The sequence below is a fragment of the Periplaneta americana genome, unplaced genomic scaffold (genome assembly GCF_040183065.1).
Source record: "Periplaneta americana isolate PAMFEO1 unplaced genomic scaffold, P.americana_PAMFEO1_priV1 scaffold_21, whole genome shotgun sequence".
Lineage (NCBI taxonomy): Eukaryota > Metazoa > Arthropoda > Insecta > Blattodea > Blattidae > Periplaneta > Periplaneta americana.
In genome coordinates this window covers 2548858-2565490 of record NW_027185502.1, presented here as the reverse complement: position 1 = coordinate 2565490, position 16633 = coordinate 2548858, and the positions used below count along the sequence as shown (strand labels likewise).

Sequence of the window (16633 nt, the reverse complement as noted above, 5' to 3'; positions counted from 1 at the left end):
TTTTATTTTTAGTGTCTTTTAGGTGTCTGGAATACAATTTTTAGTGCCTTTTTAGGAACCTAAAATACCATTTTTCAGAGCTTTTTCAGGAACCTAAAACACCATTTTTTAGTGTCTTAACTTCCGATAATATATAAAGTGTTAAATTAAGCGCCTTTATTATGGACAAAGAAAACTGGGCCTACCACTTCACTGTACCCAGGGGGACGCGAGCCATCAGTTGAGAAACACTGTCCCAAGGTAAGCTAGTAGACCTGATATATTATTAATATCACTGTGCACTGGGTGGAAACAAGGGACGGAGCATGAGATTCAGACATATTTTAGCACATAAAGAAAAAGACCGCCAAACAAAATGCATGTTTTAATAGTTGGTAACATTAAGGACTGCACATAATGTGAAATTACTCTAACAGAATTGCTTAACTATAAACAAGTGGTGAGGGAAACAAGTAGGAACAAGCAGAGGGTGATCTATCTGAAAATCGCTATTTAAGACATAAAATTGGTAACTACTTACGGGTAAAGAGACGACGAATCCCACGAAATACATTTCTTAAAGAGGGCCAGCGGCAACCCATCATTCTTCTTTCCTCAGCTTCTTCTTCTGCTGGTAGATGGCCTGGCATGGCAGCTCGCACGGCAGCTAGGATTGGGCCTGGCATGGCAGCTGGCGTGGGGGCTAATATGGGAGTTGGCAAGAGACCAGGCATGGCAGCTCGCACGGCAGCTAGGATTGGGCCTGGCATGGGAGCTGGCGTGGGGACTGGCATGAGAGCAGGCATGGCAGCTCGCACGGCAGTTAGGATTGGGCCTGGCATGGTAGCTGGCGTGGGGGGTGGCATGAGTGCAGGCATGGCAGCTCGCACGGCAGCTAGGATTGGGCCTGGCATGGGAGCTCGCGTGGGGGCCGGCATGAGAGCAGGCATAGCAGCTCGCACGGCAGCTAGGTTTGGGCCTGGCATGGAAGGTGGCGTGGGGGCTGGCATGAGAGCAGGCATGGCAGCTCGCACGGCAGCTAGGATTGGGCCTGGCATGGGAGCTGGCATGACAGCAGGCATGGCAGCTCGCACGGCAGCTAAGATTGGGCCTGGCATGGAAGCTCGCGTGGGGGCTGGCATGAGAGCAGGCATGGCAGCTCGCACGGCAGCTAGGTTTGGGCCTGGCATGGAAGGTGGCGTGGGGGCTGGCATGAGAGCAGGCATGGCAGCTCGCACGGCAGCTAGGATTGGGCCTGGCATGGGATCTGGCATGAGAGCAGGCATGGCAGCTCGCACGGCAGCTAAGATTGGGCCTGGCATGAGAGCTGGCGTGGGGGCTGTCATGGGGGCTGGTATAACAGCTGGAATAGGGGTTGGCATGGGGGTGAGATGGGGGATGGCATGAAACCTGACATGGGGGCTGGCATTAGAGCTGGCATGGGGGATGGCATGGAAGCTGAAGGCTGGCATGGCACTTGGCGGGGCAGCTAGCATAGGAGCTGACAAGGGGGCTGGTATGCGAGATGCCATGGGAGCTGGAATGGGAGCAAGCATGGGAGCTGGCATGGGGGCTGGCATAGGATCCGGCATGGAGGGTGCCATGGGGGCTGGCATGTCAGATGGAATGGGAGCTGGCATGGGACCTCGCATGACATCTAAGGCACCTATACAGGCAGTTACCCTATCACGAAGCATGGCAATTAGAATGTCAACTGGCAGGAGGTCTGGCATGGGAGCTGGGAGGGGAGCTAGCATAGGACCTCGCATGACATCTAGGGCAGCTATACAAGCACTTATCCTCGCACGAAGCATGACAATTTGAATGTCAATTGGCAGGGGGGCTGACATGAGACCTGGCAGGGGGCCTGCCATGGGAGCTGACATGGCAACTGATATGAGGGCTGGCATGAGGTCTGGCGTGCGACCTGGCATGGGGTCTAGTATGGGAACTGGCATGGGGTCTGGCGCGGGAGCTGGCATAGGGTCAGGTATTGGAACTGGCATGGGGTCTGGCGTGGGAGCTGGCATGGGGGCTGATGTGGGACCTGGCAGGGGAGCTGGCATGGGAGCTGGCGTGGAAGCTGGCACGGCAGTTAGGATCGACGCAGGCATGTTAACTAGAACGGCAGCTGGTATGTGAGCTGGAGCTGGCATAGCATCCAGCATTGCTGGTGGTATGTTATCAGACATGGGAGCTGACATAGGAGCTTGAACGGGGGCTGGCAAGGAAGCTACCATGGGGGCTGGCATGTTAGCTGGAATGGGAGCTGATATGGGACCTAGCATGATATCTAAGGCACCTATACATGCACGTATCCTGGCACGAAGCATGGCAAATTGAATGTCAACTGGCAGGGTGCCTGGCATGGGACTTACCAGGTGGGCTGGCATGGGTCTTGGCAGGGGTGTTGCCATGGGGGCTGGCATGGGAGCTGGCAGGGGTGCTGGCATGGGAGCTGGAAGGGGGGCTGCCTTGGGACCTCGCATTACATCTAAGGCACTTATACAGGCACTTATCCTGGAACGAAGGATGGCAAATTGAATGTCAAGTGGCAGATTGGCTGGCATATGGGCTGACATGGGGGATGGCATAGAGGCTGGCGTGGGAGCTGGCATGGGGGCAGGCATGGGATCTGGCATGAGACCTGGCATGGTGGGTAGCATGCGATATGGCATGAAAGCTGGCATGGTGGCTAGCATGGGATCTGGCAGAGCTGGCATAGCGGCTAGCATGGGATCTGCCATGGGACCTGGCGTGGAAGCTGGCACGGCAGCTAGGATCGAGGCTGGCATGTTAACTAGAACGGCAGCTGGTATGTGAGCTGGCATGGCATCCAGCATTGCTGGTGGTTTGTTATCTGGCATGGGACCTGATATAGGAGCTTGAATGGGGGCTGGCATGTTTGCTGGAATGGGAGCTAATATTGGACCTAGCATGATATCTAAGGCACCTATACAGGCACGTATCCTGGCACGAAGCATGGCAAATTGAATGTCAACTGGTAGGGTGCCTGGCATGGGACTTACCAGGTAGGCTGGCATGGGTCTTGGCAGGGGTGCTGCCATGGTGGCTGGCATGGGAGCTGGCAGGGGGGCTGGCATGGGAGCTGGAAGGGGGGCTGGCTTGGGACCTCGCAAGACATCTAAGGCACTTGTACAGGCACGTATCCTGGCACGAAGCATGGCAAATTGAATATCAAGTGACAGATTGGCTGGCATGGGGCCTGGCATAGAGGCTGGCGTGGGAGCTGGCATGGGGGCAGGCATGGGATCTGGCATGATAGCTGTCATGGGGTCTGGCGTGCAACCTGGCATGGGGGAAGGCATGGGTTCTGGCATGGGGAATGGTGTGGGAGTTGGCATGACAGCTGGCGTGGAAGCTGGCATGGGACCTGGCAGGAGGGCTAGTATGTGAGCTGGCATAGGGGCTGGCGCGGGACCTGGCATAGGATCTGGCATGATAGCTGGCATGGGAGCTGGCATGGAAGCTAGCATGGGGGCTGGCATGGAACCTGGCAGGAGGGCTAGCATGTGAGCTCGCATAGAGTCTGGCGCGGGAGCTGGCATAGGATCTGGCATGATAGCTGGCATGGGAGCAGGCATGGGGACTGGCATAGGGGCTGGCATGGTACCTGGCAGGAGGGCTGGCATGGGGGCTGGAATGGGACCTGGCAGGAGGGCTAGCATGTGAGCTGGCATAGGGGCTGGCGCGGGAGCTGGCATAGAATCTGGTATGTTAGCTGGCATGGGGTCTAGCATGGGAGCTGCCACGGCAGCTAGGATCGAGGCTGGCATGTTAACTAGAACGGCAGCTAGTATGTCAGCTGGCATGGCATTCAGCATGTCTGGAGGTATATTATCTAGCATGGTAACTAGTATGGCAGGTGGCATGTCAGCTGGAATGGGAGCTGGCCTGGGACCTAGCATTACATCTAAGGCACCTATACAGGGACTTATCATGGCATATAGCGTGACAATTTGAATGTCAACTTGCAGGGGGGCTGGCACGGAACCTGGCAGGGGATCTGGCATGGGAGATGGCATGAGGGCTAGGATGTCAGCTAGCATGTCAGCAGGAATGCGAGCTGGCATGGGACCTAGCCTGACATCAAAGGCTCCTATGGAGGCACTTATACTGGCACGAAGCATGGCAATTTCAATGTCAACCCTCAGGCGGGTTGGCATGGGACCTGGCAGGGGGGCTGGCATGGGACCTGGCAGGGGGTCTGACATGAGATCTAGTACGGTAGCTGACATGGAATCGCTGGCATGAGAGCTCGCATGAGACCTTGTAAGGGATCTGGCATGGGTCCTCGCAATATATGTGGCATGGGAGCTGCTAATGTGACGTGGCATGGAATCAGGCATGGGAACTGCCATGGGATCACTGGCATGGGATAAGGCATGGGAACTAGCAATGGGAGCTGGTATTGAATCTGACGTGGGAGCTGATAAGGGATCTACCTTGGGATCACTGGGAAGAGAGCCGGAAATAAGTGCTTGCATAGGATTTCGTATGGTAGATTGCAAGGAATCTGACACGGAAGCTGGCACGGGTGTACTAGCATGGCATCTGGCAAGGGATTTCGCATGGGAGCTCGCTTGAGACCTTGTAAGGGATCTGCCATGAAAGCTGTCATGCGAACTAACTTCCGTGACATGGGTAATAGCATGGGATCTAGCAGTGGGAGCTTGCATGGGAGGTAATATGGGATCTGGTACGGGAGCTGGCCTGGCTTTCGAGAACCCTGCAACATAAAAAAAACTTGATCGTTAAGCATGTGTCATTGCATTCACTGGCTTTCAGTGATAACATTAATAGGGCCACGATTCGTATGCAATTGCAGTTTTACTGTCCATTTGGAAGCCATACAAAATCATTTTATACACATTTTGAACTACTGTAATGACGAATATTCCAAGTTAATTGTGCATATTTTTGCATATTTCAGGCGTTCTTGTACATAATAGACTAATGAGCAAGCAATATTTTTAGTATTTTGTGGCACAAAGCCCCAAATTCGCATATTTTTTTTAATATTCTGAATTGTTTATCACAATATTTTTATCTTAACTGTACTCGGTGGTGGGAAATTCATTGAATATGCAATGTGAGTGTGGAAAAATCCAAACAACCACACTATGCTTTTGTTACTGCACAATAAGAAGCATTCCCAAACACCTCTACCTACCTGAATTAATCATCATCATCAGCAGCTTTACAAATAGCCTATTAGACCGTGTGGCCTATTACGATCTCACAATAAAGATGAATTCCCCCCTCTTTTTGGGTTGTCCCAGAGATCTCTTCCCATAGACTTGTAGTGAAGTATAGCTTTCGGGATTCTGTGGGATCTCATACGTCGCAAATGCCTTTCCAACTGTTCTGATATTTCTGTATGAAATGGAATACTGATTCCAGATCAAGCTCTTTCATACTTCGTCGTTGTGTTTGTGGTTCCATTTTGTACAGCAAGCTGTTCTTCGCATAAATCTAATATCGTTATTCTTATTCTGCTTTCATCCACCCGCCTTAATGTTCATGCTTCACTACCATAACAGTGTACAAGGTTTATTAAAGGCGTGTTATAGGGACTTTCGTAAAATGGAAGGTTGCATTATCCTGTTGATTATTCCCATAATTTTGGAGTATTTTACAATTTTGCTCATAGTCAAATCAAATATTAATTTCTAGCCAAGATATGTAAAATCAATAAGTCTTTCTAAAAATTTGCCTTCTAAACATTTTACGAGAGATTTGTTGCGACGAAAGTGTGAAAAAAAAAAGAACAGAAGAAAGAATATACCTTTCCTGTTCCTTAGCAATAAAAATATGATTAATTCACAATATAGAGCTCCAAATATTTCTAAGCATGATGTACTTGTTCGGAAACGAAAGAATTAAATGAAAATTACAACCACACGTGCTTAATTGTGCCACATTGAGTGAAACGAAGGGACCGAGTGTGAGATTCAGATATATTTTTAGCACATAAAGAAAAAGAGTGCCAAACAAAATGAAAGTTTTAATTGTTGGTAACTTTAAGGAGTGTACAGCTGTCAAAAAAAAAAGTGGCCGCACTCGTGAACAGCGAATATTTTCAAAGTCCACTTCGGGTCGCGGCGATGTTACACGATGCATGTGCTTGTACAAGCAGTTCCGGAACTATGAAAGTGTTCCATATCTGCGCCTCGTAGACCAGCGGTAGAGTGCTTGTTTAATGATTCAAAGGTTGTGGGTTCGGGCCTTCTTCAAGTTTTCATTTTATTTTTTAATCGTTCTTTAGCGATGTAAATGATATTCAAATTATCATTTATATCCAGTTATCGTTCTTTATGGATATCACGTTATTTATATTTTGTTATCGTTCTTTAGAGATATGAATAAAATTAAAGTCATCATTTGTATTCTGATATCCTTTTATAACGATATGAATAATAATTATTATTATTGTATCTCCAATGGGGTTTAGCCCTATTTTACATATGTATGTTAGGGCTATAGTTTTATACACAAAAAGATAAACATAAAGAGAAATGAAAAGAAAATTAAATTAGCTTACGCGATGTAAACAAAATATAAACAATCCGTAAGGTAGGCATTGCGATTGCAAAACAAATATCAGTTATCAATTTGAAACATACAAAAACATTAACAACTCACATACGTAACACTTCTATAACACAAATATGCAGCTTTCCGTACCATACATTATAAATTAATACACAATACTCACACAAACACAATCAAACTATAATTACGACATTGCGACGACATCAAGCATCCATTGCAACACATACACTTCGACATAGTAACCACACTTTTAAAAGTTGCAAATTTGGCTCCAAGAAGAACAAATAGGACACTGTTACCAATTACTATTCTTCTACAATTTCTTAAATACATCTGTAATAAATCTGTGAAATTCCGATATGAATAATATTCACATTTTTTATATTCTGTTATCGTTCTTTAGCGATATAAATAATATTCAAGTTATCATTTATATTCTGTTTTCCTTCATTAGCATTATAAAATAATATTCGAGTTATTTATATTGTTATTGTTCTTTCGCAATATAAATAATCTGTATTTTATGTAAGTAAGTATTATAACACAAATAACCATCTTTTTTTTGTAAAATAGGTTATTTTATTTAGATAATTAAATACGTATTATATAATATCTTATATTAATTAAACAAACCGATAATTATCATTTATATTCTGTTATCGTTCTTTAGTGATACTATATAAAAATATTCAAGTTATTTATATTGTAATCATTCTTTAGCGATATAAATAACATAAATTTAATATTAGGTTTGGAAAAATCCAGTTGCATAATACTGATATTAGTTTTTATTTTTGTATTATTACATTATACTATCTTGAAATACAATAAAATGAAAAGGAGTAACGAGGAATTGAACCTGAGACATTGACATCTAAATTTCGACGTGCGTCCGCTGAGCTACGTGGGCAAAAGTGTGGAAACATTTTTGGGAAAAATTGGCCCAATCACACTCTAAGATTTTCTGATGATTCGTAGAAGCTAGTCCAGAATGCGGGGGGCAAAGGTTAATTGAGATTTCCCGGTCTCTGATCGGGTCAAACATCCTGATAGAATTAATATTTAACCCTTGCCGTGACTTTCGGTGAAGTCCTGAGGGCTCAATTAGTCAAATCCACTCTCCTCATCTCCACGCTTGGACCCCCTGGAATTTAATAAGATGCGAAAGAGATAGTGGTGTGCGGAAAGCAACGGGATGTTACCGCATTTAGGCCTATCCTTCCCAAGAAAAACTGCAAACATGAACAAAGGAAGCTTTTAATAGAAGAAGAAGGATCTTCTGCGGACCTCTGGAAAAAGAACTAAGGAAGAGACTAGTGAAGTGCTTTGTGTGGAGTGTGGCATTGTATGGGGAAGGAACATGGACATTACGACGAAATGAAGAGAAACGAATTGAAGCATTTGAAATGCGGATTTGGAGAAGAATGGTGCGTGTGAAGTGGACAGACAGAATAAGAAATAAAATTGTGTTTGAAAAAGTGAGTGAAGAAAGAATGATTCTGAAACTGATTAGAAAGATAAAAAGTAATTGGTTGGGTCTCTGGTTGAAAAGAATAATAGACGGCATTAGGATATGTGGATCATATGCGGAGACTAAGAGGTAGGCAGAAAATAGGAAATATTGGAGATTGCTGGGTTTGCAATGAAAGACCTGCCCATGGACAGAACACTTATGTATGTTCAGAATGCCTGGAATATCGTATCTAAGAACAGTCGCTATTTGCAAAGACTAGTCGATTCCATGCCCACTCGACTGCAAGATGATCGAGATAAGAGGAAGATAGACTAAATACTGAATTGTGGCTTTTTGTTTTGTTTTTTGAACGCTTAATCGTTTAAGTGTTTTAAGGCCGACGCCAGTAAATTTGTTTTGTTTATGCCACGAAAGATATCTTTATTGAGAATAAAATCTTTTTTCTTTCCATTTGCAGCCACAATATCATAATGATAAAGTCATGGCATAATATATTAATGAACCTGATGTTAATTACTAAAATAATCGTAAAAGAGAAAGGAGCCATTATATATAATTTGTCTCTCTCGAGAACAGAACAACAAAGAACATAAAAAGCACGAGGCTGTAGTTGAACTCAGGATCTCACGAATAAGAAGCCTGAACGCTACCATTACGCTATCGAATAACACACAGAATACTTCAATTATAACTGTAGATATCAGGCAACGTGGTCCAGCAACATGCAACATCGCCTGTCTCCGAATTGTAGCGAAGATACCCGAAGGGAACTTTGTTTCAGGAGTGCGGCCACTTTTTCTTTTGACAACTGTACATAATGTAAGTACTATTACTGTAACAGAAACAAAGAAAGACGCCGAGGGCGATCAATCTGAAAATAGCTCTGAGACATAAAATTTATATTTACTTACGCCTAAAAAGACGACGTCTACGAAATACATTTCTTAAAAAGGACCAGCAGCCAATCTTCGTTGTTCTTTCCTCAGCTTCTTCTTCTTCTGCTGGTAGGTGTTCCAATGATGGTGTTGGCATGCGAGCTGCCATGAGATTCGGCATGGATGGTATGGCCTTCAGGATGGGGATATTTCGATAGTCATCCGTGGCTTCCTTCACCTCTGCAAGAAGCAAAATAAACTTGATCGTTAAGCATGTGTCAATGTATTCACTGGCTTTTAGTGAATGGCTTATTAATAGGACGAGGATTCGTATGAAACTGCATATTTTTGCTGTTCATTTGGAAGTAATACAAAATCAATTTATACACATTTTGAACGATTGTAATGACGAATATTACAAATTAATTGTACATACTATTTTTGCATATTTCAGGCGATCTTGTATATAATACACTAATGAGCATGCAATGTAACGTATTTTTAGATTTTTGTGCCATGAAGCCCCAAATTACAATATTTTGTGAAAACAACAATATTCTAAATTATTTGTAATCACATAATATTTTTTCTCTTAACTGTGCCCGATGGCGGGAAATTCCTTGCATATGCAATGTTGTTGTTGTTGTTTTCTAATGCCAGGCGTTTGACAATAAAGTCATTTGACCTTTTGCACTCCAATATTTTTCAAAGATATTATCATGACCAGCCACTGAAGCACAGATTTTTGAGGTGTTCCGAATCCATTTCTTGGGTCGAGTTGCACAATGGGCAGTTAGGGGACTGATATATTCCAATTCTATGCAGGTGTTTGGCCAAACAATCATGGCCTGTTGCCAATCTAAATGCAGCTACAGACGATTTTCGTGGTAAATCGGGAATTAACTGTGGATTTTGATGCAGAGAGTTCCATTTTTTCCCTTGGGATTGTGTTATCAAATTTTTTTTGTTGAAGTCTAAGTATGTAGATTTAATAAATCTTTTTACAGAGTAATACGTAGATTTAGTAACAGGTCTGTAAGTAGCAGTGCTGCCCTTCTTTGCTAAAGCATCCGCATTCTCGTTTCTCAGGATTCCACAATGGGATGGTATCCAATGGAATACAATTCTTTTATTGAGTGATATTAATTGAGAGAGCATTTTAGTTATTTCTGCATACGCAATGTGGGTGTGGAAAAACCAAAACCACCACACTATGCTTTTGTTCCATTTAGTTACTGTACAACAAGAAACATTCCCAAACACCACTACCTACCTGACTTCATCATCATCATATTCATCCAAACATTTAGCCTATTAGGCCATGTGGCCTATTACGATCTCATAATAAAGAGGAATTTCCTCTTCAACTCTATGGGACGTCTCAGAGATCTCTTCCCATGGGACTGATAGTGAAGTATAGCTTTTCGTATTCTGTGGATCTCATTCATCGCAAATGGCTCATCCAGTTCTGATATTTCTGTATGAAATGGAATACTGATTCCAGACCGAGTTATTCCATACTTCGTGGTTGCATTTATGGTTCCATTTTGTATATCAGGCTGTTCTTCGCAAAAGCCTTATTTAGTTACTGTTATTCTGCTTTCAGCCACCCGCCTTAATACCCATGCCTCACTGCTATATCAGAGCACAAGGTTCATTAAAGACGTATTCTAGTGATTTCCTGTGCCATGGAAGGTTTCATTACCCCGTTGATTATTCCCATAGTTTTGGAGTATTTTACAATTTTGGTCATATTCAAATCAATATCAAATTTTAATTTGTAGCCAAGATATGTAAAATCCTTAAGTCTTTCTAAAATTTTGCCTTCTAAACGTATTTTACGTCGAAGAGAATATTTTTCCCAGAAGGCCATAACTTTGTCGCTTTTGTTCTGTATTTATTTCCATGTTATATTGTTTTGCAATTATATTTAAATTATGTACTGAATACTGTAAATCATTTTCTGTAGGTGCTATTGAAACCAGGTCATCTGCAAATACTGCAAATATCAATGACCCTATTTTTAAATTTCTGTTTATCTGCAACTGATCATGTCGCATTTGTCTCCATTCCTGAAGAATTTCATTCTTGTGTATTATAAACAGAAGGTGGGAAAGGCCGCAATCCTGTTTTACGCCTGTGTTGATTTCGTCATATCGTGTGTGTAGGATGTTTGGCTATATCAGTAGCTCGTGGATTTTTGTTCTGTATCTGTTTTTATTGTCGTGTGTTATAGATGGCTTATGTTCATGTAACTGTTACATTTTGTTTTAATGTTTATAATATTAGTGATTAAAGAGATCATGAATCATGGCAGGCCTATGTAAATTTCCAATCTGGCATGTGCCTTCGTGACGGAGGGAAACCTTGAAAAACGATTGACTGAGCACGGGATTTGAACCCGGGGCCTTCCGAATACTAGTTTCAAACACTACCGTTTGAGCCAAGTCGCTCAGTTTTCTTTATTTCTTATCCATTTCTTGTAATTTTATTGTTTGTTAGTTGCAATTATAACAATAAACGTTACACTACAGTAGACTACTAAGACATGCTGTGTTGTGCAGTGTTGTTCAGTTGTGCAATTAAAAGTTCTTCAGAGAAAATTTTGTCACTATAACTCTTATAACTCTTTCATCCAATATTCACACGATGCATAACATGTGAAAATTTCGGGGCATTGTACTGGAATGTGACGCTTTTTAGATTTTAATAATGATGAGGGATATCTTGCTCCAAAACATGACGGCCTTTCTTCCAGAAATTGGTAAATTCCCATCTTCTCCTCAAGTCTTAGGCACGTGGCAGAAATGAAATATTACAATAACTTCAAGAATTGGCAACTGAGCTAAGTGTTTATCCCTTGCTCGTTCCTTAGGGCCCTTACACACGAGCGACTTTTAGCCGCCAAGGTCGACTGCAAAAAGCAGTCAGTTTGCCGCCGACATGAGCGGTTCTTCGACGGCAGACGCAGTTGACATGAGCGACTCTACAGTCGATACGGGCGTTGTGTGTCGTCGGTTCTGGCGGCAGTCGAACTGCAAAAGGTGTGTCATTTTCACTCGCATTATAATAATGCACGTCGAGGAAGAACTACTTTTATTATTTCTTCTCCGTCCTAGGAAAATACGTGTTAAACATAGAAAATATAGGATACATCGGATTCTCATTCAATGAGCGCAGTATGGCCAATTTCACTGTATTTTTCACGAGCTTCGTGCCTATGGAGATAATTTTCTTCACTATTTCAGAATGTCAGGGTTATCATTCGATCATCTGTTGGAAAAAGTGACAGATGGTGCAGACCTAGGAAACCTTTTTCTGAAGCTTCTGAAAGGTCTGAGAGAAGGAAAGCTAGGAACATATTGCAGGCCACCGGCGTCAGTCGACTGAGGTGCTGGCCTGTTGATCTGGAGTTGCACTTGGGCGTGGGTTCGATTTCCGCTTGGACTGATTACCTGGTTGGATTTTTTCGGAGATTTTTCAACCGTAAGGCGAATGTCAGGTAATCTATGGCGAATCCTCGGCCTCATCTCGTCAAATAACATCTCGCTACCACCAATCCCATCGACGCTAAATTACTTAGTATTTGATACAACGTCGTTAAATTACCACATACACTGCAGTCACAAAAAAGGAGTAACTTCTCTTTCTTACACAGATAAGCTTGCCAGATCAGGGAAAGAGAGATACTGCTAATTTTGTCAAGGAAATTACAATTACTACACCGAAACGTGCCACAAAATAAAAAGAGCGTACATGTCAGCTGCCATAAAGCCTATTCCACTAACTTTTGCCTCTTGTTACAAAATAAATATTTTACCTCTAACTACTGTACAAAGTTTGATCATAATCTGATAGATAGAAGGAAACTTATTAAATTTATCTAATTTCACCCCTATAATGGGGTAGTTTGCTTTACACAAATATAATTAGAGCTTGTATACAAAACAAATATGTTACCCTTAACTAACGTACAATTTTGATGAAAATCTGTTTCGTATGAGAAAAGGTACTAATTTTATATAAATTCACCCCTGCAATGAGACAGTTTCTTTTACATAAGTATAGTTAGAGTTTGTATATAAAACAAATATACTGCCTATAACTACTGTGTAAATTTTAACGAAAATCTGTTAGATAGAAGAAACGTTATTAATTTCCTCTAAATGCGTCCCTTATAAGGGGTAGTTTCCCTCAAACGTAACAAGAGTTGCTGTACAAAACAAATATACTACCTGTAACTACTGTACAAAGTTTTTAATGAAAATCTGTTAAAATGGAGAAAAATTAATAATACGAGTAGTTGTTAATTTTTCTATAAATTCAGCCCCTATAAAGGGTAGTTTCCTTTATACAAGCATAATCGGAGTTTGTATACAAAACCAATATACAACCTATAACTACTGTACAACTTTTCATGAAAATCTGTTAGATAGAAGAAAAGTTATTAATTTTTCTCTAAATACACCCCCTTAAGGTGTAGTTTCCCATCTACCAACGTATTCAGTTTGTATATAAAACAAATATACTACTTACTTACTACTTACTGGCTTTTAAGGAACCCGGAGGTTCATTGCCGCCCTCACATAAGCCCGCCATTGGTCCCTATCCTGAGCAAGATTAATCCATTCTCTATCATCATATCCCACCTCCCTCAAATCCATTTTAATATTATCCTCCCATCTACGTCTCGGTCTCCCTAAAGGTCTTTTTCCCTCCGGTCTCCTACTAACACTCTAATGCATTTCTGGATTCGCCCATACGTGCTACATGCCCTGCCCATCTCAAACGTCTGGATTTAATGTTCCTAATTATGTCAGGTGAAGAATGCAATGCGTGCAGTTCTGTGTTGTGTAACTTTCTCCATTCTCCTGTAACTTCATCCCTCTTAGCCCCAAACATTTTCCTAAGCACCTTATTCTCAAATACCCTTAACCTATGTTCCTCTCTCAAAGTGAGAGTCCAAGTTTCACAACCATAAAGAACAACCGATAATATAACTGTTTTATAAATTCTAACTTTCAGACTTTTTGACAGCAGACTGGATGATAAGAGCTTCTCAACCGAATAATAACAGCCATTTCCCATATTTATTCTGTGTTTAATTTCCTCCCGAGTATAATTTATATTTGTTACTGTTGCTCCAAGATATTTGAACTTCTCCTCCTCTTCAAAAGATAAATTTCCAATTTTTATATTTCCATTTCCTACAATGTTCTCGTCACGAGACATAATCATATACTTTGTCTTTTCGTAATTTACTTCCAAACCTATATCTTTTCTTGCTTCAAGTAAAATTCCCGTGTTTTCCCTAATCGTTTGTGGATTTTCTCCTAACATATTAACGTCATCCACATAGACAAGCAGCTGATATAACCCGTTCAATTCCAAACCCTCTCTGTTATCCTGGACTTTCCTAATGGCATACTCTAGAGCAAAGTTAAAAAGTAAAGTGATAGTGCATCTCCTTGCTTTAGCCCACAGTGAATTGGAAGCGCATCTGACAGAAACTGATCTATACAAACTCTGCTGTAAGTTTCACTGAGACACATTTTAATTAATCGAACAAGTTTCTTGGGAATACTAAATTCAATAAGAATATTATATAAATCTTCTCTCTTAACCTAGTCATATGCCTTTTTGAAATCTATGAATAACTGATGCACTGTACCCTTATACTCTCATTTTTTCTCCATTATCTGTCGAATACAAAATATCTGGTCAATAGGTGATCTATTACGCCTAAAACCACACTGATGATCCCCAATAATTTCATCTACATATGGAGTTTATCTTCTCAAAAGAATATTCGACAAAATTTTGTACAACGGCAACAAAAGTGATATTCCTCGAAAGTTACTACAGTTAGTCTTCTCCTTCTTCTTTTCAAATATAAAACAAATATACTACCCGAAACTATTGCACAAATATTTATGAAAATCTGTTAAATAGGAGAAAAGTTATTAATTTTTCTCTAAATACACCCTCTGTAAGGAGTACTTCCCCTTGTACCAACATAATCAGAGTTTGTATACAAAACAAATATACTACTCGAAACTATTACACAAAGTTTTTATGAAAATCTGTTACATAGGAGAAAAGTTATTAATTTTCCCTACATGCACCCTATAAGGGGTAGTTTCCCTTATAAAAACGTTATCAAAGTTTATATACAAAACAAATATACTACATGTAACTACTATACAAAGTTTCATGAATATCTGTTAAATAGGAGAAGAGACATTAATTATATCCAGATAAATTTATATTCTGAACCACTGTGTGTCGCCGATCTTGGCGGCTAAAATTCGTCCTTGTGTAAGCAGAAAACACTGCCGCCGGTTGCGGGGACCGACTGTGAGTCTGCCGTCGGGGTCAGCGCGCGTGTGTAAAGCAACCTACGTTTTCCATTTAAATACATTACCGACTGCATCCCCGCGACAAGCCACTAAGGTCAACTGCTTTTTGCAGTCGACCTTGGCGGCTAAAAGTCGCTCGTGTGCAAGGATCCTTAAGTAGTGAAGAGTGTGAGGGAAGGCCGTCATATTTTGGAGCAAAGTAATCAAATTTACGTTTCCTAAAGAATGTCAAGGTGTCGTCTTTACATGCAATGAAGGTGTTTGGGGGCCAAGGAGATAGAACTCCATGTCCGAGTTACCTCCCATACCTAGTGAGAAGAAAGTAACTAGGGGATTGTAAATAGACATAATAATTAAATAACATTATTTCATGATAATTATGAATATTTCACTTAAGGTTGTTCCACGTTAATTTATCTACATAGGCCTATTTATAAATAAAGTTAGCCTTTCTCTCTTTCTGTATTGGATAGTGACTTGGTTGTATAAAATTCCTAATAATAAGTAACTTATGTATTATGATAACTTGAAATTACAATATTAAAACTTTTGCTTCAGTTGTGAAAGAAAAAACAAAATTACTAAGAATAGTTTCATTTACTTCTGCCTGTATGGCTACTTAATTTTTATAAATAACACTTGTTGAGCATTCGCCTCCCATAAAACTTAAATTTTCATTTTTTCTTCTTCTTTTTGCGTCTCTTTCGTATCTTTGGGGAACTAGTTGAGATGAGGGAGTCTTTTTCTTGTAATCTTTTAGAAAAATACTGGGAATGGTATGCTAGTTTTGGGGGTGTCCTGATCTCGTTCCCAATAAAATGAATATCGCAAATTCTTGTTGCGGGTGTTTGTTTCCAAGGTGAACCATCAACACTTGAAATCAAGATCTTAAAAAAACAAGGCTTTAGAAGACTTGATGAAATGCCTTCACGTTTCATTGCACTACACTGATTGCTGTGTGGATTTAGATTCAAACATGAGCACAGTTAAATGATACTGACTACTAACGACCCAGCAACCATAAAGCATTCCGAATTTTATTGTCAATACTTTCAAAGAAAAAATAATAGCTATATTTCATTCAAATGGAATAAAAATTGTAAGAGGAATATTAAAAGAGGAAAACGAAGTAGGGTAAAAGTTGGTAATCCTGTAATACGAGTAATATCGTGATACTGTGTTTGATAGCTTATCACGGTTTTACAGAGCGAGAGAAGGACCAATTGTCCACGAACTTATCCTTAATACGTTGTCGTAAAAAAACTGATTTTTGTCTCGATACGTAAAACTGTAATAAATTCTCAAACAAACTATCCCGATATTACTCCTATCACGATATTACATGCGTTTACCGTATCTTATTAACGTGC

The 16633-nt window shown here is 41.3% G+C and overlaps 1 protein-coding gene across 1 annotated transcript; it reads right to left on the bottom strand.

The window, feature by feature from the left end:
- Positions 1-213: 213 nt before the first annotated feature.
- Positions 214-15449, bottom strand: LOC138693805 (proline-rich protein 36-like). The gene is made up of 3 exons (XM_069817606.1): positions 15329-15449; positions 8941-9144; positions 214-4729 (listed from the first exon to the last, which is right to left on the bottom strand). Exons 1-3 carry the CDS (start codon positions 15447-15449, stop codon positions 513-515), a joined length of 4542 nt encoding a protein of 1513 aa, XP_069673707.1. The 3' UTR covers positions 214-512.
- Between the last annotated feature and the right edge of the window lie 1184 nt (positions 15450-16633).